The sequence below is a fragment of the Erithacus rubecula genome (assembly GCF_903797595.1).
Source record: "Erithacus rubecula genome assembly, chromosome: 9".
NCBI classification, from domain to species: domain Eukaryota; kingdom Metazoa; phylum Chordata; class Aves; order Passeriformes; family Muscicapidae; genus Erithacus; species Erithacus rubecula.
In genome coordinates, this window is record NC_136660.1 from 22539237 (window position 1) to 22567088 (window position 27852).

Genomic DNA, 27852 nt, shown 5'->3' on the forward strand with positions numbered 1-27852 from the left:
AACACAGCCCATTTTGTCCAGGGATATTTAACTAGAAATGAGTGTCTGGTTTTATTTTTCCATTGTTCTGTTAAATGAAAGTAAATATCAAAGTGGCTATTTTGTGTGGAAAAACCCTCAGCAGTTTCAACATGCTTTGAACTGCAGTACAAATTGATCTAAACCTGTTCAAAATATACAGGCCAGCAATATCACCTTTACACAGTAAGAAAATATATACACATTAAATAAACATTCCGCATTTATTACCTTTATATAATATTAGTGAAAAAAATTAAAAACATTAATAAAATTACATACAATATATTCAACAGAGTAAACAAGTGTTACAGGAGGGAAGGCAAATAAGCTATCAGAGCAGAAGATGACATTGATGTAACAATATAGCACTTGAAAAGAAGGAAAAAACATTTAGTATGGATTTGCAAATCTAATAGATTTCCTCTAAGATGTGTCCATTCTATAGCAGTTCCTTTATCTGTAATACACATACTTAAATTTGAAGGTTTTGTGGTTGGCAGGTTTTTTAAGCCTTAATTTACATTCTTATCAGAGAATTTAATACAAGACAGGGTAATCTACAAGAATTAAAACAGTATTATAAAACACACATGTTGATGTTATAAAAAATTCTCACTTATTATGGGAATCCCCATTCTACCCAATACCTTACCTTTTTCTTCCTATATACATCCATCCTACAGACAAGCCACAGTGTAATATTTAAGTGATAGCATTTGTACAGAGAGCACAAAAGGAGATCACACCTTCCTCTGATTATTTCATAAACAGCTGCTGGAACTTTGAGAACATATTGTGTGTGCAGCAGGACTTCACACCAAGAAATTCAGCCATCATATGGCTTTCACAGTCTTTACAAAGGTGAGCCAAATGCTGTTCTCTAATCTCCACTGAGATGATATTTTGTTCTCCATTTAAAGAAGGTGCAACTTCTGTATTTTGTATTTTTACAAGACACTGGATGTTCATACCAATTCTGCTTTGCAGATTACCATGATTCAGCCCACATCTGAACCACTTCCTCACCTGTTCACAACAGGGGAGGTGTAACACTCCTTCTGAACTCACATTTCATGTCACAGGGCAGTTCCTTCCCAGCCAACCTAACACAATGCTTGCAGGTATGTGCTGGCAAGAAAATAAATAAGTACTGTTTCCAAATATGTCTTGTGATTAACAAGGGGAACAAGGAAACTTCCCTCAGCTTTCAACATAGTAAAATATTTCTAGCCAGTTCTGACAGGTCTATAGGAATGGCTGGGGTTTTTTCAGTTAATCCATTTCAATTTTTCAGAAGTAGAGAATTTGTAGTAAAAAATCATGTTAGTCATATCCAAATCTCACATGTCTAGTGCTTGTCTGAATCAAGCTCAAGTTCTAACTTAGATGACTGATTTCTTCTATTCCAAAAAAAGGTGAAGCTCCATTTATTCTACATCCTCCGTGATTTCAGTTTCTGTCACTTTCCCTCAACTAGGCAGGATGTCATGAATGTGGCTCCCAGAAGTCATGCAGTTTTCCCTAAAGAATAAAAACAAATTAGTGTACAAGTCAGACATCCAGTGTCAGAAGAAATTATTAGAGTAGCAAGTGCTTAGCTTGGGAGCACCACATGTACTGTAAAAAGTCCCTGTAATTTTACTTTAAACACTTGCCAGTTTCCCCATATGTGAATCAACCCCAAACATCTCAAAAAAAAAAAAAAAAAAAAAACCACAAAAAAACCCCACAAAAAACACCAACAACACTGAAAGAGCCACTTCATTATCAACTTTCATCAATTGATAAGTAGATTCTGCAATCATGTGTTACATTTGTCACTCCTTGCTCTAGGAACATGAAATATCACACACACCACACACAACTTATTTTTCCCACCTTGTTGGGAGCAATTAATAGTCTTTACAAATGATTAATAACACAGTTTTTAACTGCAATCAATACTAGGCATATATGTATCATTTAAATTTTATGTAAATGATATTCTGCATTACTGGAAAGCTATGCTTTTCCAAGAGAGATAGCTTTATGTTCCAAGACAGGATACTCAGACAGTTGGTATGATCACATTACAGCAGAAACCTTTACAAGCCAAGGCTGAAAGAAAGAGCTCTGAACTTTGAGTACCATTAGAAATTATCTACCTATTCTACCAAGGCCAGCTAGGTGTCACAAAGGCAAACATTTCTGAGACTTATCATGGCATTATTTACTACTGTGTACTTTTAGAAACATGAGAGGCTTTGCCTAATTGTGGCATGAAATTTGATACATTCAAAAGGGGAGGAGTTGTTGAGAGTCCTTAAACATATATGAATAAGGCCCTGGACTCAAGTCTCAAAGCCACAGGTGCCAGACCACAGCAGGATGTGGCTCACTGCATTCCTGCCCCAATGTCCTTTTGGAAGCATTTGCTAATAGCTGTAATCAGAGACAGGGCTGTGACTCGACTCAGAACTGGGGTTTCAGTGTATTACACACACCTTTACAAAAACAGCACTTTTAACAACTGCTTTTATTGAAGCCAGCATAGTAAGAATTTTAATTAAAATCCCTTCTAACACATCTAAATGTATTCCACAGCCACGCCATTTATGTAGAAAAAGAAAACCTCTTTAAAAGAACATGCCATTTTCAAGAGCTAAAAAATGAGTTAAATGCACCCTGCAATGTGGGAAGAGAGAAAATGGTTTCATTACAGTACCTGAGTGAGCCGAGTGGTTTGTATCACATCCTGCCATTTCCCATATATCCTAGCAGCCAAGCCTCTTACCTGCAAATTCACACTGATTAATTTAGCCATTTATATTAAAAAAGGTAAAATAATACTCTCTGTTCTCCATCACAGCTTCAAACACAAAAAAAATCCAAACAAACCCAGGTAATCCAACATATAAGGGTAACTGGAAAGGAACAATTTTATTGTCACAAAGTATCATCACCCCAACTTCAGCTCCCTGTAACTCGTGACTCTGAATGTAAAGCCATGCACTCCACAAACACATTAGAGGCACATGACTCCTCAGGTTAAATGTCTGGAATCACCATGCAAACCTCTGGCCTCCAAACACCACCTCATCCCTGGGAAATGAGGTTTGTCACCCAAGTCTGACTGTACCTAGAACAGGTGCAACTGTGGCCACAAAAGCCAACAATGCAGCACTGGCTGCTTCTGAAACAAATTCTTTGTACATAAAACTCTGCTTTTCCATAACCAGTCACAAGCAGGTGTTTAACCCAAGCCATTCACATTGAGATTTGACTCATATGCTGTGTTAAGACCCAGCACAGTGGCATCCCCTAGAAGTTACTGCAGTATTTCACAAATGAAGCAATGGAGAAAAGCAGAGTAAGATTTTCCTCTCTCAGTGCAAAGGGAAATAGAAACAGAAGTGAAAGCAACCAGAAATACAACACTCCAAGGCAAGAGTAATTAACTTGCTAAAAGGATCCATGCTCCACTAATCTGTCTGAATAAGAAAAGAAGAACGTTTTTGAGAGGTAAGGAAGCACACAACTGTAAACATCTGATTAAAAGCTGAAGAAGCCAAGGTTTTTCAAAGCTGGGGCTGGTCACTTTATCATTGAGCTGGCTTGGTTTGTTACAACAGCAGGCAAAGCAGGAAGGTCACAAAATTAGGACTACAGGAGCAAGGCTCACATGACAAAGCAAAAGGAAGTTGTCCAAGCTTGATGCTACATAATATACACAGTTGGCTTAAATCCAAAGGATTTTTTATCCAGTCATTTACTTGGAAATATAAAATGGAGACTCGTGCAAGACAGGCAACTTCTTCAGTCCTCTGCATTCTGCCCTACAGGTGGGTCCTGCTCTTCCAACTGGAGTCAGCTACCCATGTTTGCCACACAGAGAAACAGAGCAATTCTGTGGGCCTAAACGTGGAGATGCCTGGCTAAAGGGAAGATCAGTCATATTTTAGAGCTGTTAGGAGTCCCACTGTTAGCATAAGGAGTATTTTCAGTGAATTAAAATCAGCATGTATCTATCCCCATGCAAAGACATGACGCAGACAGAAAAAAACAGGAAAACCCCCCCCAAGTCCAGAAGGAACTCATAGAACTTCCAGGGCTGAGATGAGGGAGCAACATGTATCACAAACACTAAAAACTACCCCAAAATCAAAGCAGAACAGAAAAATCAAGTTTGGCATCTTACCTTAGACCGATAAAACCTTCTTGCATCTTCCCGGATATCTCCCATCACGTGCTTATCTAAGGCACGACAAAGCTTCAGTAAGTGTTCCTAAATAAAGACAAAAGTGTACAGTTATTAAATCTGCCATGTCTAAACTTTATTCAAGTATTATATCAATTTTAAATTACATGCTTTTGAATTTTTTGAGTTTTTCTCAGAAATAGACAGCTAAGAAAGGGAGGAGAAAGAAAACAACATGACATCTCAAGATCCTCTATCTGTTGCTGGCATGCTCCTGGTAAACCAGGTCTAAGTGTTTTTAAAAGCAGCTTCAAAGTATAGCAGAGCTATACAACACAAATTCTAAAGTTCCTACTAATTAAGTTTCAAATCCTTTCTGCCCCCAAAATAGCAAACAGTGCAGTGCCATTCACATCTTTTATCTGCAAAAAAAGTTCTGAAGTTACAATAGCTGAAAATAACCTTTTCAGTAATGATGACTCAGGCAATTTCTTTTGTAGGAATTGGCTGAGCATGTAAAATACATCCAAGGTTTTATGCGCTGATCTTTTATTTTCTCTAAATTTCTGATTACTTTGATAAGGCAGTTTTGCACTTCATGATCTCCTGATAGTGATTCCCAAGGTCTTTCATATTCTGTTAATTTCTTCATAAAATTCCTGTTTTCAATCTCTCACTGAACAGCTGCCAAGAGGCTCCACTCTGCAGAACAGGTGAGACATGCTGAAATTTGATTTATAAACATTTGCTAATGTCTCAATGCCACCACAATTTATCCCCTCTAACTGGAAGAGGGGCAAAAATGAAATAGTTAAGATTGACTTTACACAAGTCTAGACTGCACAATATTTAGCCACACCCCTCTTGTCACTTGATGGCTAACAGGTCAGTGAATAATAAAATCCTTCTTGGTTAATAAATTGAGATATTAAAGAAACAATTGAAAATATCAAGCTCTCCACAAATCTAAGTAATATACTGAGACACTTAAGCATCCAGATATGGCCAAACATTACTGGTTTATGTCTCTCAGACAGTTCCTATGTCAGATTTCTTAAAAGCCAAGAGTGATTCCACAGGGCAGAAGGTTTACAGAAACACTTTGCAGCAAGCAACCCCCAGCAAATGATGACAGAAATCTGCACAGAAATACTGAAAGGCTAAGCAGAAAGTATTATTAACAATGTTCACATCACATGGCACAAAGGAACTAACACTACAGAGAAGAGCTACAACCCTTGTTTTCACTGGCTGCACTCCAGGAAAAGGGAAATATGCTTGAAAATATTTTGCTGGATATTTTTAAATTTCTTTTCTCCTAGACTGAAAAATTTCAATCCTACTTTCAAAGTTGACAGAATAATTTGACTTAGAATTTCTGTGTGAAGTTTATCTCCAGATACTTTCTGAGAAAGACTAACACAACAAATGCCTGCTCTTTCACAGACTTATGTTTGGAGGTAGCTCCACTCACAGAAACACAGAAGAGAGTTTTCTCTGCAGTAAACACATGGGAGTTCTCCTGCATTTACCTTGTCCAGAACAAAACTTTCCCCCAGTGCTATTATGCACTGATGATCTTCCATTGCATTATAGCTCTTACCAAAATAGACTAAATGTGCATGACAAACAATATCTTAAAATCTAAAGGTCTAGCCACTAAAGTTACTCACCCTTTGACTAGAATTTACAACATCAAGGAAACTGGCTTCACTGACTAGATGAAGTAGGACATAGACTAGGTAGTACACCTGGAGAGAAATCAAAGAGCTTTAGCAGTCAAAGCACCATGATAACTCTTGACATCTAGAAATAGAACCATCTCTGCTTTCTGGAAGGAATCCTCCAACAGCCAGGCCAATAGACAAGTATATCAACATATCTGCCTCAATAACTAATTTGAAACAGTATATTCACATATTAGAAACATTTAAAAACAGTATTATACTGTTTTAAATAACCTAAGTAACCCATAAAAATGTGGTTTTAATAACTGAAAATTAAATTCAGCAGCTGACTTTATTTTCCCGTCATCTACCCCCAGATCAAAACACTTGCTGAGAGATTCCATGCTAACCACAAATAGCCAAACCAATATTCAGTTTTTTGGATGGATGGAAATAGTAAATATTTCTAACAGTTGTTTCACAAAGAGATTAATAAAGATTCATAAATCTTCTCCTGAAGCCTGCAGGTGAAGATTTGGCTCAGCACCAAACAGTTTTCACTGACTACATCCGAAGGGAGGGAAGATTGTCCTCTGATTAGAGGAGCAGAGACTCAAGACTTCCCTATGACTCAGAAAATCTGACCATTTCCCTGTTTGCAAAACAAACCATATGCTCCTCCTTTCCTTCCTCTATGACTATAACCAAAATTAATAACATTCTAAAGAAGAACAGTAACAAAACAGTGTATTTACAGTTCCACAGACAGAACTGTTAACAAATAAAAGAAACATCCCCCAAGTTGTATAAAATACATAATATTATAGATAATTTAAAAAAAGCATAAAAAAGCAAAAAAGGTTCTACTGGCCAAATACCTCATGTTCTAGTTTTGCATAAACTTCATCTTTATGCTCCTTCTGTCCTTTTCTCATCTCTCTCATCTTCTTCAGTAGATAAGAAGGTTTCATACGCACCAGAAAGTGATGCAGAAGAAACATCTACAGATACAAGCATTAATTGGACTGATTTACTAACAACAGAAAATTGAAAACTAGGTGCCACCACAATATTAGTTGTGCATTGAAACAAGAACAGAAAAGGGTTTTTAAATTAAAAATGAAGTTTTAATGCTTTGAGTAATTTTTGACTATTCACAGACTTTAGTGTTTGTACACTTCCTTAATAAAAGACCAAACCTATGAAAACAGTGTTTCCACATGATTACAAAAGGAAGACTCAAAGAAGTGTTGACCTCTTTCCTATGTCTAAAATTAATGTTTAGGCATGTAAAGAAGCACGAGCTGCAGAACATGCAGATTACACGAGTAAATACACTTTAAATACTAATCCAAGTAGAAAATTATTAATTGCTCATTTGGCAAGGGTCTTGAAAACAAGCTTGCAATATTAAAACATAAAACACAAGCATACAATATCTATGCTTTTCAAATTTCCAAATTCTACAAAGACAACACATGTAAGCAGTACCTGCTCTTCAATGTCATCAGATATTTCTACGTGCCTTTTATGAAGAAGTTTTGCAATTATCACTAGGCTAAGTCGTCTTTTTACTTCCCTGAAAAACAATTTAAAAATTATTGTCCATGAAATTTCTCAAACCCACAGTTTCTACAAAGTATGTGAGGCTGTGTATGTCTTCCCTAGACAAACTTGCTTGCAACTATTAAACTGGATTTTCTGACTATAGGTGCTAGATAAACCAGTAAGCAGGCTAGTAAAACAGAGATACCCTTAATCTCATTGCAGCTCAGCTTCTGCACAAGTGAACAATGCTAGATACTTGTCTCCATGCCTGAAGTTAATGACCCAACTAATTCTGCTTGCTCAGTTACATTATAATTTACTAATTACAAAGATACAGAACTCAGAATTATGCTTGCAAGCAGACATGAATTACCCAAAGAAAGTTTAAATTTTGGTCACCCAGACAAGAATTAGGGCAATGGATGCCAAAACCTGAAGCTAAACCTTTATTTGCTACATGGTACCAAGAATTCACAGCCCAGAAACTACATAAAAGATTTAACAACCCTTTTTACAGCAGAAGTGATCAGGAAGCTATACATGCACACTGAAAATTGCACATACATCTGTAACATACGAGAAAACAAATCCTTTTTTGTTTTCTGTCATGTAATAAACACTGCATTTGTCTGACTTTGAGCTTATCCAAATAAACCAGCTGTTGATGATCCCATGTATTTCTGACATGACAGTGTCATTACCGTCCACGTGCAGTCAAGCTGGGCACCAGCTGAACAAGCCACAGGAGGTTGTGGTGATTATTGGAGAGCTCACTCACTGCCAGGCACAGCTCAGGCATCTTTAAAATAACAACAAAACATCCTGAAACTGAAGAATGGCCGTTTGCTTTATTTGCAAAGGAGCATACATCTATTCCCTAGAAACACAGGCAGCATAAGTGATAAAAGGAACTGATCTAACAAGAGATGACATACATGAAAAAATTTGAGTTGCACCAAGAGTTGAATCTGCTAAACACAATGTGAAGTAGGGTAGTTGAGATCAGAATGTTTTAATGACATCTTACCAGCATAGAGCAATAATTTCTTCATTCTTTCAGACTGCCATTTTAAACATACAGGTATTTTAGCACACAATCTTAAGATAAACTCTTGTAGAAGAGGACAAGCAACTCAATGTCATGCTATAAAAACCCTCTCAATATGCCCACCCATTTCCTAAATCTCACACACAAAGCTTTGAACTTTTCATGTTATTATACATATTATTATTGAAAATTCTGCATTACATTTTCAGCCAGTACTTTTCTGATACATCAAAAAGGAAAAAAAAAAACCCTTCAAAACAGAAGTTGCAGTTTTCACAAATTGATAAATCTAGTACAAGAAATGTATGAAGTTACCTTTGTATCCCAGTCTTTTATACTCATCAGAAGCTTTACAAAAAGGCACTGAAAATCTACCACAAAATGTTGTTTTAACTGTTTCTCCAAGCTTATTTTAAATAGCAATACAAGCAGAAGCCATATTTCTTGGTCGGCATATCCATCTTGAATTACTGATGTACAGAAAACTAGAAACTAAAAAAAATAGAGAGCATTAAAATATGGAATTGTTTTAGCTTATTTTGAAGCATGATAAGAAGTTTTCCACACTCACATTAAAATGTACCTCAAGTGATGCACTGCTTCGGCAACACTTGTGCACTAACATGTCCCCATTCCCCAGTAACACATTTGTTTTATAAAAACCTGCTGAAGACTTTTTTTCTGAGCAATGGCAATATTCCCTAGACACTACCAGAGCAGGAAAGATCTTTTACTAAATAGATAATCTTCCTTTAATTGAAGGAAAGGTCAAAAGATTTTCTAAATACTCCAGTAATACTGAAAACTGAAATCAGTGGATGGTTTTTCTATATGAGGGAACCAAGATGTTCTATAAAGTGCCACAGCAGTAAAAGGGAGGCAGCAAAACTGCAGTTGTGAGTGAAGCCACTGGAAGTCAAGAAACTGAAGTCTGCAAAATGCCTGCAAGAAACTCTGCTGAATGTGAAGCTGAAGTCTCAGGATAGCCCCTAGTCAAACACATGCTCAGGACTAGATTGCAAACCCTTTCCACCCTCCCAAAAGAAAACACAAACACACAAAAAAGAAACCCAACCCACAAAAACCTTGGAGTTTTCTCACCTTAATCACATTAATTAAATTGTTTTCCAGCAGACTGGGGAATGCTGGACTGGCTGCATCTCCTCTTGGCTGCTTTTGACTCACTGTTTCTTGCACCTGATTTCTAACAGAAGAAACACAATCTGAGCAAAAATTAAACAATTCAGAATCCCACAAAGGCTTATTGATATCAAACTGAAGAAAAAAGATCCTGCATGCATCAAAATTACTTCAAATCAAAATAATCCTCAGTTAAAGAGCATCTAACACACATATATAACTCAACTTCTAGCCAATTATTTTGCCCAGTATTTAGCCATTATTCCTGCAAACCTTCACTAGGAAGATGGGACAAAGGACAATGCTAAGGTTTGCTGAATCCTTACTGAGAAGACATTATTTGAGTTCCAGGATTATTTATTCTAAGACCTTAGGAAAGAACTTAGAGTATGGGAAAGGAAATGAAGAACCTTCTGATTCTACAGTCAAAGCACAAGATTTGCTTTCACAGGAACTAGGCAAAAAATATCAAAATAAAAACACTTACAAAATATCATGCTCACTGAAGGGGGGTTGAAGATGTTGCAATGGAAAGAGAGATCTGAACTCAATACCCATATTGATAAAAACAGCTGATATATCAGCTATTGAAGGAATCCATGGTTTAAACTCTTTATCATGGATGGAAGCTACAAATAAAAGACATAGAATGGATTAGTTTAAATTTAGTTCTTTGCATTAGTTCCTTTTAAGGGAAACAAACAAGATTAGCAGTTTGCATCAATTCTAACAGCTCATTTCAGAGGAGTTAGTACATTAAACAGTAAGCTTATTTTCAGAACAAGGAGAGAGCAAAAAAGTCAAATAGAGTATTTTACACTAGGGAAACATCTTGCCTACATAAGAGGTCGATTACTTTCAAGTTCCACCCATTTTCTGTCATAGTTCTCTTCCATCACGAACAGCAGAACAAGCAACAAGGCAAACAAAGTTTTTGTCTAAGAACTCACAAATTACTGCCTGTGTAGGTAAAGGCAAGAGGGTGTTATCCAGTAGGACTAGAAGAGAAGCTAAGTAAGAAGTGAACACAGGCAAGTTTTCTGGAACAGAACTGGTAAACAAGGAACTCACAGACTTAATTGTTTGAATGCTCATTATCTTGAGCTGTTCATTCAGAATCAAGCCTAATGACAGCAAGGCACAAGATAAAGAAGGCTACATTCCCTCTGATATCAGCTCTGATTTCAAACAAGAATTAAAATATGGGGTACAATTTGGACAGGCTGAGCAAATACTTCAAGAGAACTACATTACTTTGACAGTGTTAACTGGTACTCTTAAACGAATGTCACTTTTGATGGATCTGAATGAAGGCACGGGGAGCATACAAAGGAAGTTGTAGTGGAGAAATATTTGAGTACAGACAAAGGAAGAAGACAAAATACAGAAGACAGTAGCAGCACTGTGGGCTGAAGCAGATCCTTCAAAGTGTTTCTGTGCAGGTGTATGATTCACTTCACTTTTGTCATTCATCTGGAAAGTAAATCACGAAGTGCTATACACTGGGTATGACAATGTAAAAAACATCTTGTAGTTCTTAAGCTACAAATGTCTGCATCATCCAAAGTAAAAGATGAAAAGGAGGGTAAACTTTTGAGTAGACTGACCTTCTCTTCAGATCAATTCTATTTGTGAAATACCAGGAATGAGTTAAAAAGTCTCTGTACTGGATGCACTGCTTTGGAGGTATGTGCCAGGACCACATATTGTGACACAGCTTGCACACACTCAATGAAGGTCAGCCCCCAGCATTTCTGCTTTACATTAGTAAAAACACAGTCTAGATTCAAGCCAAAATCATCCAACTGAATTAGTGCCTTTTGCTGCCTCACTTGTCTAAACTGAAGTGAGAAGTGCTTTCATTCAGGTGGTCAGTTTTCCATCCTTCAAATACTTACAGTTTTTTAGTGTTAACTCCATCAATCTGCTTAAGATCTGGGTGGAAACACAATGGTCAGGATGAATAGACATCATCTGTGAAGAGAGAAGAAGCTGCACATCAAAAACCAAGCTGCATGACAACATCAGTTTTCTTTTAATTAGAAGATAACCCCCAGATCAAACTAGAACAAAAACAACACTGAACTCCCCAGCAGAGTAAAATGAGTAACAGATTAAAAAACAGACAAAAAACCTAACCCCAAAGCCTCTAAAGCAAGATACACCAATGAAAACAGAACACTGTGAATATTGATTATTTCAAGCAGTGCAAAGATTATATGAATACTTTAAAATTAATTATTTACAGTATCAGAACGGTGTAACCCCATATTGGTTTATAAACAAGTTCTGAGGGTTAAGAGCATAGAAAGTATCATGTACCCCCCTTTGGAACCCATCTGCATCTGTGATCAAATTGACTCCCTGAGCAGAAGTGGAGGCAACAGTTACCTACACCCTTTTCCAGTCTCAGACAAGTTGGACATATGCAATACTAAACCCAAACAATGAATTCTTAGTTTTTCACACAAGTCTTAACTACAAAAACACGACTATGAAGTACAGTTCAGGTTTCTTGGAGCACTTCACTGGCCCAACAAAAACTTCTTTTTCTCCCCCAAGTGCTGGACAGTTTCCTGCTCTGTAAGTGATCTCAATTGGCTCACACTTCTTCCTCATTATAGGAAAATCAGAGCTCACAGAAAGGGGGAAGGCAATCTTCTAACTGGCTGAAGGGAAAGACATAGAAGAGAAAATGTTTTGCTTTTAGCAAATATAGAAAGCCAGTCAACAGACTGAAGCTGCAATTTCCCAGGTGGTCCAGATTTCTTTTTCATTTCAGGTATAGTTAGAATGGGAATTAATAACAGAATGGAGACTGGAGGGGAGCATTTTTGTGAGTAACAGTACTGTGAAAATCGGTGATTCAGACACTGACACAGACATCCTGAAAGGAGAGTCACCACACTTCCTTTGAGAATGACTCCAGGCTTCTTCCTGAGCCTTAAGGTACCTTTTCCAAATGACAGTTATCTGATAATGCTGGTATCACTGATGATTTAGAAGATGATACATGCAGAAAATGGCATTTTCTACATTTTGCATCTGCAGCATGTATTGTTTTTCTAAGGGTGAAAGGAAATAAGATCAGCATTTGCTCATGATTTGGCCCATAGCACCTCTCCTCACCAACTGTCTTTTTTCAATACAGTAGCATATATGAACATGGAAAGGGCAGTGCAGCTTTGCATTCACTCAAGAGTGTGGAGAAAAGACTCTCTATTGTTTTACTCCTAGTGACAACCACAGTATTTCAGACTCAAGAACAAATCAGAACCCAGGGGGAAAAATAATATCTGATTTAAAAGTTGTTAATGGAACAGACTCACAAACTTCAACTGGCTTCCAGGAAAAATATTATACATGCACAGAGTTATTATAACTGCATGAATAGCACAGACTTACCTGGAAAAGCCACTTTAGAATTGGTATGGGACACAATGTAGCACAGTAAGCAGAATTTAGAACACCATTAACAACTAAAAAAAGCTGCTGTGTTAGACCAGAACTGTAAGAGGAAAACAGGGGCAAGGAAAAAAGGATAAAAATCAATTAGTGGTTGCATCATCACTTTCACAAAAACATTCATAGAAGCTTCCTCACCCCTCAGATCATCATCAACAGCAAAGAAAGATCTGAATATGCATAACAGATATTATTCTCATGTTATTACTTATATAAAATGTCATAGTAATCAAACCTCGTTTTTTAATAGCAATCAAATTTACAAATGTAATTTAGAACAACTAATCTTTCTCTCTATAAAGCCATACTATACAGTCTGGAAATGTCTGTATTATTAGGGAATAATAGTTTCAAACAAGCATTGATTCACACTATTGTACTATGAACCACTATGCCTGACTACACAGACAGCCTGCTATGCTCAATGAGACCATTAAATATGATTTTTAACTGTCCTATAACATTTATCAACACTTACAGAATAAGAAAGAAAAAACACTGTGTTCAAAATTTCTTTTTAAATAAATGGTCTGGAGGCAAACTAATGCAATTAAAATCCCACAGCCTAACCTATTTGTGCAAATTTATATGGAGTGCAAACAGTAGCTGTTGGAAGAACAGAAAATGTGCCACTGCTATTACTGAATTTTTGTAGCTTTGGTCACTGGGATGAGCTGGTCAGAGCAGGGTACTGATAACACCAATTTCATGGGCTCAAATCCCATATGGACCACTCACTTAAGAGTTGGACTTGACGACCCTTGTGGGTCCCTTCCAGCTCAGGATATTCTATGATTCTTCTTTAGAAAGAGATGTCATAAGTAGCTGAATTAAAGATACCAGTTTCCCACATACCCCTCTTTAGTCTCATCTATTCTCTCCATCTTCTAAATCAGATAACTCTGAAGAGATGTGTGTCCTAACTGCTACATATACCCTCTACCTGCCTGACTGGTATGATCTCCATGTGGCAACTGGGCAGCCAGTACATGCCAGCTGTACCAACTGGGCTGAATGTATAAAAGCAATTAAATTATAATTGCCTTTTGCAAGGGATGATCAGTTTAATTCTCATTCCTCCAGTCACTGATTTACAAGATGCTTTTGAAGCTCATACCCCTGTAATCTCCAAAACATATTAACAGAAAGGCCTGAAGGCAAAGGAGTGTATCACAAACACCACTTCCTCAAGAGATGAAAAGTCACTCTTCCTCCTCTTCACACCCACAACTGCACATACACAGTACATAAAATCCTTGAAGAGTAACTGAATTATCTCAGTTCCTCTGATGCATGTTTGGAATAAAATACCAATTGAAATAACCAGAAATTTTTCAGGATTTACACTTTGTGGCATTAGGGAAGTATTTCTCCAGCTATTTGTAGTGTGAGAGCCTCATAAATACAGAGCAGAAATGCCTGTGGGTTACAGAGCAGTTGTTTATGTACACACCAACAGGCTGGCAGCTCAGTGACTGAATCCAACAGATGTCAGGGATCCTGACCCTCTGCAATCCTCATTAGATGGAGCCTCAAGTGCCAGGCCCATACAGGATGTAAGCACCAAAAGTCTTTCAGCAGACAATGTAACACTAGAAGGTTACAAATAGGTAACCACAAAGGTCTTTCAGTCTGCAGACAGTTAAGCTTGGGTCCATTTTAACATTTCACTTCTGCATTTGTCTTCCACAAACTGGTAAAGTTATCAACAACACCCAATGTGGTAGAAATATGGAACAGGTCAGAACAGCTGTTTTTTTTCTCATGTCTCATTTAAGAGGTTTTTCAAGAATTCCAGAGAAGGAAACAAGGAAGCTTCAAATTACAATTCACTGTTCTGTAAAGCTAACCCGGAAAGGAAAATTCCAGGGAAAGGGAGTAAGTCTTGCCTATTTACTAAGGCAAAGCTCATTTGCATATAAAGATTAAACAGTACTTTAAAATTGCTAAAAATAAAAAGGAAATTGTACAAGTAAACACAGCAAAGTGAAGAGCATATTCTTACTTAAGAAGCAGATATTCTACATGATTTTGAGGGATGAAGTGAAAATTCTTAAAGTCAAGGTCATGTTGAGTGAAGATTTTCCCAGCAGCTGAGAAATCAAATAAATCTTCTCCAGGGTGTTTGTCAGGTATGACATAACTTACTAATGAACATCTCTTTATAAATGCCCTGTAAAATTCAAAACAGCTTTTATTAATTCAAACACTGAGAAGCTATTTGCTGCTTGAGAAAGTTATTTGCAGGTGATGAACACAATGGTCTTACGTAAAAACTGAATTGTCAGAATACAGTTGCACCCAAGGAAATTCACTCAACCCAAAACATTTTAAAATGGTTCTCATTAAACACATTAACAATTGTTGGAAACATTGAGAGGTTAGGGGAAAAAAGGCTAGAAAAGCAGAGATCAAGATTTAATTGGTTTTTGAGTTGCAAGGACCTGTGTTCTTCCAAGAGATCATCTCCACTGGCATTGTCCTCATTTTCTCCATCTGAAGCATTGTCCTCTCTTTCTATGTCTTCCTGTAGAATTTTCTCTATTTCCTCTAACCTAAAATAACAGCAGCAGCAGAGCACATCATCATCATTTAATATTTACAACAAAACCAACAAAGTCCAAGCTCTGGAGTCAGGAGCCAGTTTTACATGGCAAAATATGTGAGACATTGCATCTATGTAAAAAACCCAAAACTCTTGCTATTCCAAGACACAAAGTGAATGTTTCCCAAAACCTAATGAATTTCCAACAGCACAATCAATCACTGGTTTGTCAGACACAAATACTCAAACAACTTCTGATAAAGTTTTTGCAATTGCACAAAACCTTTCAGTCTTGTGGCTGAATGTTTACTTTTTTTCTGAGCACCAAATAAGTATTTTATTTGTTAAACAGTATTAGTTACAAGAGTATCTGCTACTCCATGGGCAGTCAGCCTAAAGTTACCAGGGTTGTACTCTTTAATTAAAACAGTTAATCACATAAGCAGTTAAACACATATACCCATCACCACCATTTGCCATTAACACATAAACCACACTTCACTTCCTACCCAAAAGATTTCTTCTAAGAATACTCATTAGTTCACTGACCTGTGTAACTACTCAGGCACCAAGAGCCTGCAAAATTTGGCAACCAAAACTGAGCTACAAATGCCTTTGAAAAATCCAGTACAGTCAGTCTACATAAATATTTCTATTTCATGCCTGACCAGCAGCTGCTAGCTGGCTCAGTGACCTAAAACGATGGCAACAGTAAATTTAGCCTGGCTCTTCAGGGGTAAACAGATGTATCACAAATCATTCCTTGTTGCTTGGAAGGAGCCTGTCATTCAGCTTTTACCATTTAAGCAACACTTGTAGGTCCTGTCAGTTCAGTTGTACGTTGGTGGCATCAGCAGGCAAGGCTTAGCTTGCTGCTAATCAAACTCCATCAGTTCTGGGGACACAAGGCAAATCCATGTTTCTAACAATACCATCCCACATTTTTCAAACCAGCTTTAAGAAACAAACCTTCTAGATTCTTCTTTCTCCTTCAAGAGATGATCTAAGCTGTTCACATATGACACCTTGCTTATAACAGGAGTCTTGGAAAGCTGTGAATGAAATAGCAAGACATTTAAAATACACCATAAGCCATCAATTCATTATTCGACTATAATCAAAACAGAAACCTCTTCCAATTACAGTGATATTTTACATGCAGATATAAACCTAAAGGAGACCCTGCAAAACAGGATGATTATCAGTTTAGGTTTCTCAGTCCCTTAGCAATTTTACTTAATGGTCAAATCTCTTTCAATGACTAATTTAGAAATAACTGTTTCACAGTGAATCTCTGCATGTCTGGGGCTAACCTTCAGCTAGCCTTCACAAAGAGCACTGCCGTCAGAAGACTTTTACCCTACACCTTTATTACCATCATCCACTGAGACTGGGAATCCCCATTCTTATGCATGAGACAAGCACCTCCAAAAATTACTCAGTTTTTTTACTTTCAGATTCCCTAGAGGGCAAAATTTCAGTGTTTGTTAAATCACCTCTAAATTAATCAAACAAAACAAAACTTCCAAGCAAAATCCCAATACAAAATCAAATTAAGGAGCTAATAAACAGAACAACACACAAAGCTGTAACAAACTTTGTAGTGGCTTATTTCATTCAGATTGCAGCAGACAACAGATTTGAAATCTTTCATGGCCATGATTCCATTCTTTGGACAAGCACAGCTCTTCTGATACCACCCTGCTATTCAGTCAACTTTTCAATATAACAAGCAGCATGTCTTTGTGTGGAAAATCTTGTAGGAAAGCTTAAGACATCTTAGCTTATTTTATATTTGGTTAATATGTGCCAAATAACTGCTGAAAAATCAAGTAATCAAAAATTTATTCCTATGTACAAATATGCCCCTTTTACAAGGGAAGAATGTGGGTATATGCAAAAATCATGGTCATGAAAATGCTGGGACTGTTTTTAACTATTTTTTGTCTTACTTGGCCATTAATTATATCAGGGACAGGCCAACTATATGTTGTGGTCACACACATGTCCCACAAGCATTTGATCTAGGCTGTGTGTGTTTATCAGGCTTAACCATTAATCAGGTAGTCATGGTGGCTGAGATTGTGAAATACTTATGAAACCACACAAGCCTGATCTATAACACTCTTGATTACTGAATCATAAGAACAGATTAAATAATTATGGCTACTCAACATCTGCCCATGGAGATCATAATTCAGTCAACAAATAAACCCCATCAGACATTGAAAAGCATGAGAAGAGGGCAAGGCAGAAGAGAGAATTTATACAGGTATTCTGCTGTTTGTTCTCCACTCTAGAAACCAATGATGGGCTGACCCCAGCCAGCAGCTAAGCAACACACAGCTTGGTCATTTCCCCAGCCAGAGATGCAGAGCAGTGAAAAGAAAAGCAAGAAAAGCAAAGACAAGAGAATTCATAGGTTAAGATAACAGTTTAATAAGGGAAAAGGCATAAGCAAGAAAAGAAAATAATTCAAAGGCAGTCACTCAGCACCTCTGACAAGCAGAAAGAAGGATGCCCAGCTACACTCTGAGCAATGGCTACATGCCAGACCAACTTCCTCCACTTGGTTTTTTGATTGCTGAGCATAACATTATGTGGCATGGAATATATCCCTTTGGTCATCCAGGGTCTGCTTTCCAGGCTCTGCTCCCTCACAGCTTTTTGCCCACTCCATGGGGACAGCATGGGAAGACAAAGCCTTAATGTTGTGAAAGTACTGCTCCACAACAGGTAGAAAAGGGTCTATTATCAACACTGGTTTTGTCTGAAACACAGCTCTATACAGCTGCCATAAAAAAATTAATTCCAACCCAATCAGGCTCAGTACAAAATCTTTGTGCAAATACAGCCATTTCCAACCTGTACTGTCAGGAATGCCACAATAAGATCTATTGCAGGACCTTCCCTATTAAAACATTATTTTACAATAGAACTTCACAACAGAACTTCAAAATCACTACCTATTTGACAAGCTCTTATTGAACAAATGAGCTAATTTTTAAAAACACAGACCAATTCATCACCATAATATCCTGTACACAGGAATTCAAAGACATCATCTATCCCTAGTGATCAGAATTCATTCAGCCTTTTGCAATTCTAAAATATCTCGAATTTCCATGAAATACAATCTCAAAGAAAACACCATACTTAGTCATATCCAGATCTCTGAAAATCACAGACTGTGTCAAGGATATATGACTGGAGTCCAGCACATAGATCTCCAAATAGCTACATGAATTTCCTCGAGTTAACTTCAGCTCATAAAAATCTTACCTGACCAGGAAAACAAAAACATTAGACTGCACACATCTTCTAAATTTAACCCCCTAACTTTAGAGGGGGGCAAAGCAAAAACAGAACTCCTAAAAACAACCAGAAGGAATAGAGCTGAATCAATCTGGCTGCACAAACTATCTTTCAGCCTTTCCCAAGACATGAACAGTAACAACCACATCCCTGCTCCAACAACATTGTAACTCCACAGCAGCACAGGATCCTTAAGCCAAGTAAGCAGCTCTGCAGGCAAATAATTCTGAATTATCATGCATTGTGAGCAAGGGAGAAGAATCCTATAAAAATAGAACATAACAAAGCTGATTATCTGTTATTTCATCACTCTCTGCTGTAGCTTTAATGGGCATAATGGGAATCAGCAAGAGGTGGCTGAGTGTTGGTGAAGAATATATTTTTGACTAAAATTAATATAAAGTAACTATTACCAACCAGTCACACACATCCTGACTGCTGTTAGCAAGAGTTCTACTGGCACCACTTAGACAAAAACTTGACTGAGTCTACAAGGTTTAGTCAATTTTTATAGAAGACACAGTCATGGTTTGTGCCTTGCATGGTAGTGGAATAGGTACTAGGAGACTACTGGACATCTCAGCTGCTGGAGCAGTTTATTTGTTTATAAAACTCACCTAAATAGCAGAAATTAATTCTCTAGCACACCTGAAAAGTTGCTGTCTGTATGTGCCAGATGGAACAGTAAGGTTAGAGGCAACTGGATTTTTGAGTATGAGATGTCTCCACTCACCTTGGCCTTTGTCTGTTTTGCTGGTATATATCTACTATATAAAACTTCATTCTCCTAAAATTTGAAATATGGAGTAATAACTTAGCACCCACTGGGCCTTCCACTGTGCTAAAATCTATATTATCTTTCTTGCAAATAACATCCATAAAAGAATACTTGAAAGAATGTGCTTTTTTGGTTTTTAGCCAACTTACATGAAGGTTCAATAATGGAGTTAGAGTGTCCTGAGAAACACCATCAGAAGAGTCTTCCAAGGTTCTTGTCTGTGGTTTGAGACTTGAACTAATAATTTTATGCAGTGGCATTAATACTTCTTCATCATCATCATCATCTACTAGAATAGATTCCAAAATGTCATCTTCACTCTCAGAGCTGCTTTGCCATTTTCTGTTCAGCTTCAACTTGGGTGTAAAGTTCCTTTTAACTTCTAGTTCTCCTGTGGTTTGTGAAGACTTATAGTCACTGCCCAAGAAAGATTCTTTCACAGGCAATGGGGGGACACTTTTACCATTCTCTGGGGACAGTCCATGTTTCCCAGAGTTTTCCATTCTACAATAATCAGAAGCATTTTCAGAAATCTCATGGATTGTATTTGAAAAAGTGTTGCTGGGTTGAATACTGTATCCTTTATTCCATTCATGTCTTTCTGGTCTTCCATCTTGCTCTTTCCTAACATCCAATACCTGAGATAAGCCAGCAACCTGGAGAGGGGATTTTGTGCCTTTTGTTTGTGTTGAGTGGTGGGGAGAAGGCAACACAGTAGTTTTTTCCTGAGAAAAAGGAAGGGACTTATCCAAAGAAAAGCATGAATTAGCCAGCTGCAATTGATTCTCTTTGGTATCCACAACAGAAATGTGGTTATTTTTAGCAGGACTGTGTGCAGAATATGAAGATCCCAAACCTACAGTGGAGTAATTACTTTTCTCCTTTTCATTGCTTGAGTTGAGGAATTCCTCTGAAAGAGTCAAATCATGCCTAGACAGGGCAGCAGGCTCCTTGAGCTGCAGAACATCATCATGAGGAGACTTCAAAAATACATTTTTTACAAAGTCACACTTCCTATTTTTGCATTTTGAAGATGATATACTAAAAGCAGGATCATTCACTTCAGACTGATCTGAACTACCTACATCCACACTCATGGCAGTGTGTTTTCTCTTCCCAAGAGAGTCTCTTGGTTTGGATAGCCCAAATGACACCTTGAGGAAGTGTGAAGGAACAGCTGGGCTCTTTGGAGCACCAGAAGCCATTTCAGATGATGTTCTAAATGCATGTGGAGAAGATGCCTCATGTTCTAAAACTTGTGTTAGCCTTGGTTGAGATGGGTCATCTGTGGAGTGTTGGAAAAAAAAATAAAACATCATTTTTATGTTTAAAATAACCAAAACAGTAAAAATAATAGTTTTTTAAAAAATCAAATATGTAGCAGCTTTCCATTAAAAAAACTAACATCTGTTTTTAAGTCAACTAGGACTGGAGCAGCCATAGACCCTCTCTTCTTTTCTTTGTCAAGTTTATCTTCCTACTGACCTACCTCAAGGTTTTTAGATTCCATTCTACCACCCATAGAACAAAATTATATTGTTAAAAAGGCCAAAAGCAATAAACATACCAGCTCAATTTTAGTAGTTGATTTAACAAGAATATTCTTTCTGGATTAAGCTGAAAGGCACAATTTATCAGCCACCACAGAAAATCTGGATTATCCAAAGTGCAAAAGAAGCCATAAAATAATCTGGAATCAAGATTTTAAGGCAATGAGATACCACAAATTCTAATTAAGTTACAAATCAATGTGTTTTACACTAAAACCCTAAATTACTTTTCAAACTCTTCAAACTTGCCATATATTAGAAATAATATGGACTATACAGCAGCAATTATTATTTTAGTAAAAGGAAATAGAAAAACAATTTCAAGGAAAAAATAAAGCCCTTAAAAAGAAACATGAAGTGATAAATTTGATTAATTGATTAGTTCTATATTAACAGCAATGCTCATACCTGAGGCAATCTCCCTTGAACCAAAAGATGCTATTTTTCTTATAGGACATCCATTTCCCTAAAAATAAATGCAGAGGGAGAAAAAAAAGTTAACTGCATATTTTTTAAAACCAGTGTTGAACCCAGCACAGACTTAGTTCCACACAGCCCCAGAAATACATTAATAGAACTCATTTCAAGACAAATTTAAAACACAGCTGCAAAGATCTCTCCACAACCCAAATTATTTATTTTTTCTTCAGACTAAAAGTGACCTGTAATTAAATAGTACATTTTAATAGGACCACTCCCATCTCTATTTAAATACTGTGGCTTAAATGCATAAATCTGAACTGCTATTAACTGCAATTTCTAAATAGCACAAATTTGCCAGTCTGCTCCCAAGCCACATTGTAAGAAAACAAGATAAAGGAATCTTTTTCTACAAAATACAATTTCTATTCCATTTCCATGCTTGCATCTAGCCCAGAATAACTCCCCCGCTTTTAAAACAGGATTTTTCACTGATTGTAAAATGATTAAGAACCAGCTGACCAAGCATGACCTAAAACTTACAAAGGAATAGCAAAAGAACATAAATTTCTGTTACATTTGTAAAAGGCAGTACCAAGAATCTGATCCTAGCATGTAAAATTAACAAAATCTAAAATATGCACAATGGGTCAGTGATTTCCACCTTTAATAACTCTTCTAAAAACACCCAATGCAAACATTTGTTCCTTAGAATAGCTTTAAGGGATGTGGCTTAGATTGTTTCAACTTCTGCTTCTCCCATTCCCTTTCTCTGCAGAGAGCTTCCAGTGACAACCTAAATGCAGAATCAGTAGGAGAGCAGGGCAGTGGGGAAATCTGGCTTGGGCACAGATGTGGTGCTCACAATGCCATTATTTCCAGCCCAGGCTTTTCAAATATCAGCTTCTGGACATGAAACCCATCTGTAAGACTATGAGCTGGAGTCTGAGATATAGCTATTCTTCTCTTCCCAACTATTTCCTTAAGACAAGGGTGCTCTTCTTATACCCAGACACTTCTCATTTCTCCCCTGCACTAGGCAGTCTTTTCCTTTTTGGTCAAGGAATGCACAAGAAATTCTGCAGTAACAAGGAGTCTCTGAATCTCAACTTTTGGGTACAATGAACCCAGAGCCCTGCACACCCTGCTATTCTCTGACATGTTTACCCTGCCCTTTTCTTCAATTTTTTTCCAAAAGACACCTACTACAGGACTTATTTGGTGTTTGGTCTGGCATCTTTTTCTTCTGACCTTCGGAGAAGATGAATTCCTTTCAAAGCCTTCAGTGCGTAAAACTGACAGTCCCACTCCTTCATCTTTGACATTTCCTTTGTCTGGTGAGGACAGCACAGTTCTGTCTTTATGGCCACGGTCTAGGAGAGAAAAGAAACGACCAATTATTCACAAAATTCATATTGGAAGGAAAAAAGAAAACAACAAACCTTATGATAGTGTATTGATATTTTCTCTCCCTCTCTCACATGCAATCCAGAATTAATTAACTTGGCCACTCAGTTTTGCTAATACCATGCAAACAATGACATGACCTATGATGCAGCTTCAGTTGTTATAAACAGTCTGGCTTAAGCATGAGAGATAACTTGAAATAATAATTACATCACTATTTTTAAGAAATTAATTTAAACAGAATATTAATATTTTCAGTTACATTAATAGAAAAAATTAAATGTGCTCATTTTGACATATTGGTAAGCTATACTCATTATGTTGCTGCTCCAATATGGAATGGGATTGGACTATCATTCAGCACACTTACATAACGAAAATTAATATAAATGTCTTTCACTTAAAAAAACCCCATATTTACCTTGACTTAAAACTGGTTTGAAGAACGCCGTAATCATCTGGTTTCTGCCAAGAAAACATAACTTTATCTTTTTAAAAGAACAATACTTAAATACCCATTCAGTTTCTGTTATATAATAAAACATTGTAAATTAGTTCTACAGATTTTCTGTAATGCCAGTAGCTCTTGCTTCTGACAAAGCAGAAAAAGCATTAGCATCATCCTCTTCACCCTCTAGCTTTTGCTCTAATTGGCTAATGAAGTTAACCTCAGTTTTCTCACTCCAGCTGTTTTCTTTATAATGCTGGTAAATCTTAAAAACATTTCCACCTTAAACTCCATTTTCCTGAATGGAACTGACCTCACCTGCACCCAGTATGCAGGTGAGATCTCACCAGCACATTATGTGATGACATATCATTTAACAACCTCTCCAAGTCCACCATCACTCTGAGCTCCTACCTCTAGCAGCTACCTCCAGTTGGTTCTGTGGTGCATGTTGTAATATGGTTGTTACTGTTCCTGTACCACAATTTATGGGCTGCCCACTCCAGCTATTAATTTTAAAGTAATATTTAATCCATTAACATTGTCTAGTCTAACAGCTGTTAATGTTCAGGTTGTTAGCTCCAGGTTTCACTATAATCCATCTTTGACTTATTCAACAGAGCCTTGTAGTTCAAGTAAGTCCAACTTGCAGTCTAACAACTCTTGCTACTTCTATCACTCAGCTACTTTCAAATAAGAGAAAACTTTCAGCACACAGGATCATATTTCAGGACCAAAGACTTAAATGCAGGTTCATTCACTGTTACTGCTGTGACTGATTTGTTTTTCTGCCCTAGACCTCCTCACCCTCCCTACTGGCCTCACCTGCTCACAGCAAAGCCCTCTTCACCTGGCATTCCTCAGGACACACCCAGTGCTTGCTTGGATTGCTCTTAGGCTGTGAAATCATCTGGTGCCCACAGCTTTCCACACTGTGTATCCTTCCAAACCCTTACTATTTTCCTAACTAAGTGACTGCACTTCTTTCTTCCCCATTAAAGCCCCCTCTGCACATGTAGCACTGCTGGCAGGCCACATCTTGTCTTCAGTTACCACCCAAATTCCTCTCTGCACCTACATCTTGAAGACAAACTGCGATGGACAGAAATGTTGGAGATCATGGACTCAAACAAACAGTGTTGAGGCCCAGGTTTGCATCCCAATGGAAAGTGAGAAGGAGAAGGGTTTTGTGAGTGGTGTTGAAACCTCTAAGATGGGAGATGGTGGATCATGACAAAACAAGCTGGGGCTTGAGCCTTCAGACCCTGCAAAGTTGGAAAAACGCTTTTTATCAGGCCAATGTCCTCTCTTACACAACTAGCTCAACATCCCCCACCCAGGGGAGGTATTGGGATGTTCACCCTTAGGCCTGAAGGTATTTATCCCTTCTGGTAAGACACAATGTGAGAAAACATGATGTGGGAAACACCAGTGTAAGTTGGGGTCATAAATAATCAAAGACCCCCTAAGAGTCCCCAAACTCATTTCTGGGGCCTCACAACAGACCTTATTAAATTTACCCTCTCCAAAGGAGGTACCTGGGCATTACCTTGAACATCTACTAACCCACTGAACTCAACATTTTGGGGATTTCCCCTATCCCTGACTGATCAGGAGCACAAGCATCACTTTGACCAGCAGACATCAGAATTGCAACAATTAAGTCTCATCACAGGATCTGTGGTGCTGATATCTTACTGCAATCTCTCTTATCCTTGCTTTTTCTTTCTTTCTTTCCCCTATATATTTCCTTAAGTAGTAATTTCCTACTTTTATATTGTCACATAACTAGAGATAATAACCAACATGTCTATATACCTCATTTCCATTGCAACCAAATTATTCTAAAATAAACCTTATGTATGTGTATATATATATATAAACACCAGGTATTCAGTGTTCTTTCTCTCTAATCTGCCCCAAGGGACAGGAATTAATGGGAACTTCAGTTATTCTGGCCTTGGGGGCAGCTTGTAACAAAACCAAAACCAAGGTCTTCTGCCATCTCCTTGTTTCCATAGCCACTGATTCCAAATGACAGCTCAGGTCTTTCCCATATTATTCGATCTTTTTGTTGCCTTTTATTACAAATCCAAGAGTTTAGTAACAAAATTTCTGCTTATTCTATAATGAAACAGAGTCTTGTACAAAATAACAGCAAATGAAGGCACTTCCCTTCTCCCTCATGCTTAATTTGAATGAAGAGATGTCAAGTGATTTGTCTTAGACTACTCTTTATCAATATTTTTCCTTTGCATTTGTAACTCTGCTTTTTGCAGTGCAAGGGTGAGGAACTGTCCAGCCAAGATGCTGTATTGTGTCTCAGACAAGGAAGTGTACTAGAAACTTCAGACAAAAGCAAAGGGTGGGGAAAAATAAAAAAGGAATGCAATACAGTACAAGGAAAAATGCAAAAAAATAATTGGGCCATCCAACCTGCTTTTCACATATATGTGAAAGTACAAAGAGAAATGTGATTTTCTATGTGAATGGGGCCATAACTGTTCACAGGAGAATCTCCATTCTTGAGCAGGAGGTTACTGTGTTTCACTCTTTTGCTAACATGAAAATCACAGTTGTTTATTGTTAGCTATAGTTGTTGAGAAGATACACTTTTCAGCAAAATGTATATAAATACAGCAAGACCTTTTATCTCAAAAATTATCACACCATATTTTGTGAAATCTCAGCTCGACTGAGACACCAGGGAGACCAGTAAAAATCCAAAAGAAAACCCCTAAATACACAATCTCACCCAATAAAAGAAAAAAGCTACACAGCCAGAAGATGAACCTAATAGACTTCCAGGCATTTCAACAGGGCACAGCCTTCATGGAAAAGGGAAGGAGGAAATACTTTCATTTGTCTTAAAAAACAACCCCCTGAGCATTTGGCAAAAGCAGTTAAGTGTTTACAGCCACACTCGTGGTTATCCCTGGCTGGATTAAAACGATCCTTTTAAAAAGCTGTACTGGAAACACTAGCAATAGCTCCAAGACAGAAAATTCACATAACATAGGAATAAGCTACAAAAAGCTACTTCATTTTTGACGGTATAGAGAATCTTGAAAAGCTCTGTAGAAAGAAAAAAAAAAAAAAAAAAAACACGCACAAACAAAACACCAAAGCAACAAAAAAAACTAGCCAAAACCGAAACTCACACAAAAAAATTCAGCTGCAACAAAACCGAAATTGCAGTTTTGCTTCACTTTCTCGGATAAAAAGCAAGATTGAAAAAAGTGAACTTTTACTCTGTCCCGTTCATTTAAGTGTCAGTGCTATCAAAACAGAGGATCTGAATAAAATAAGGTGCTACTATTAGCGTAACAAGATTATTACTTGTCTCATTTTGCAAGAAACATCCCGGCAGCTTCTGAAAAACCTCGAGTCGTTGCAGAATTTGAATTTCTAGTTAGCAGACAAGTCTGTCAAGCCTAAAAAGGCTGTCGGTGTTTTCAGCGGCAGTGCTCTCCAGCACCGTTAGCCGCACGTCCCGGGCGGAGCGGGTTCGGAAGCCGAACCGACACCCGAGGCTCGGTTAGAGCCGAACCGCTGCAGGCGCTCAGCTCCACAGGTAACGCCAGGGCAGGAGCTGGGAGGCCACACGTGCGAGAACTCCGGGATTTTAAGGATGTGCTAGAAATGCCAGCCAAAACTCAGCTGGACACTCCCTTCAGACTCTTAGACGCTGCCAGACCCCTCGGCCAACGAACACCGGCACCAAGCGCCGGTTCCGATGGGGAGGCCTCGGCCGGCGGCTGCAGGTCCCAGTGATCCATCGGGAGGTCCCGGTTATGCTCCCGGGGAGGTCCCGGTAAGCCCCGCCGAGCCGAGCCCTGCCACCCGCCCTGCGCAGCGCACGCCGGCGGCCGGGGCGTCCCGCTAGCCGCACTCGGTGCCCGGCGACAACCGCGACCGCTCCTCTCCCGCGCCCCGCCCGTACCTAGAGTCCTGAGCCGCCTCTCTGCCCGCGGCCGCCGGCGTAACATGGCGGCGGGACATGGCGAAGGGAGGGCCCGGAGACGGTAGCCCCTCGCCGAGCGGTCGGGTCATGGCACGGGCGGCCCAGAGGGACCCGAGAGGCCGAGGGGAGCGGCCGCCCCGGGCAGCATCGCCAGGACCGGGATTCGAACGCCCCACACGGCCGGAACGCCCAGCGCGGCCGTAGGTCACGGGCGGAAGCTAACGGGCTTCGCTCTTTCCTGTTTCAATAGGTTCAGACGCTGATTGGCTAAGCGGCTGCAGCGGCTGCGCCTCCCATTGGTTTCTTTCCGCCGGAGGCGGGACGGCGTGCTCTACCGCGGCTGTCATTGGCTGTTGGGG

The 27852-nt window shown here is 38.4% G+C and overlaps 1 protein-coding gene across 2 annotated transcripts; it reads right to left on the reverse strand.

Annotated features, from left to right (window-relative positions):
* SLF2 (SMC5-SMC6 complex localization factor 2) lies at positions 1-27757 on the reverse strand. 2 transcript variants are annotated; one of them, XM_079312413.1, is made up of 20 exons: positions 27473-27757; positions 23503-23546; positions 22881-23032; positions 21663-21720; positions 19854-20989; positions 16581-16663; positions 15511-15621; positions 15072-15239; positions 13007-13109; positions 11500-11575; positions 10089-10230; positions 9563-9665; positions 8777-8953; positions 8115-8212; positions 7357-7444; positions 6744-6866; positions 5872-5949; positions 4199-4285; positions 2726-2794; positions 1-1542 (listed from the first exon to the last, which is right to left on the reverse strand). In XM_079312413.1, exons 1-20 carry the CDS (start codon positions 27580-27582, stop codon positions 1507-1509), a joined length of 3042 nt encoding a protein of 1013 aa, XP_079168539.1. In that variant the 5' UTR covers positions 27583-27757; the 3' UTR covers positions 1-1506. The 2 variants fall into 2 exon arrangements, with proteins under 2 accessions (XP_079168539.1, XP_079168538.1); XM_079312412.1 differs by having other exon boundaries at positions 22881-23047; positions 27473-27756.
* Positions 27758-27852: the final 95 nt, after the last annotated feature.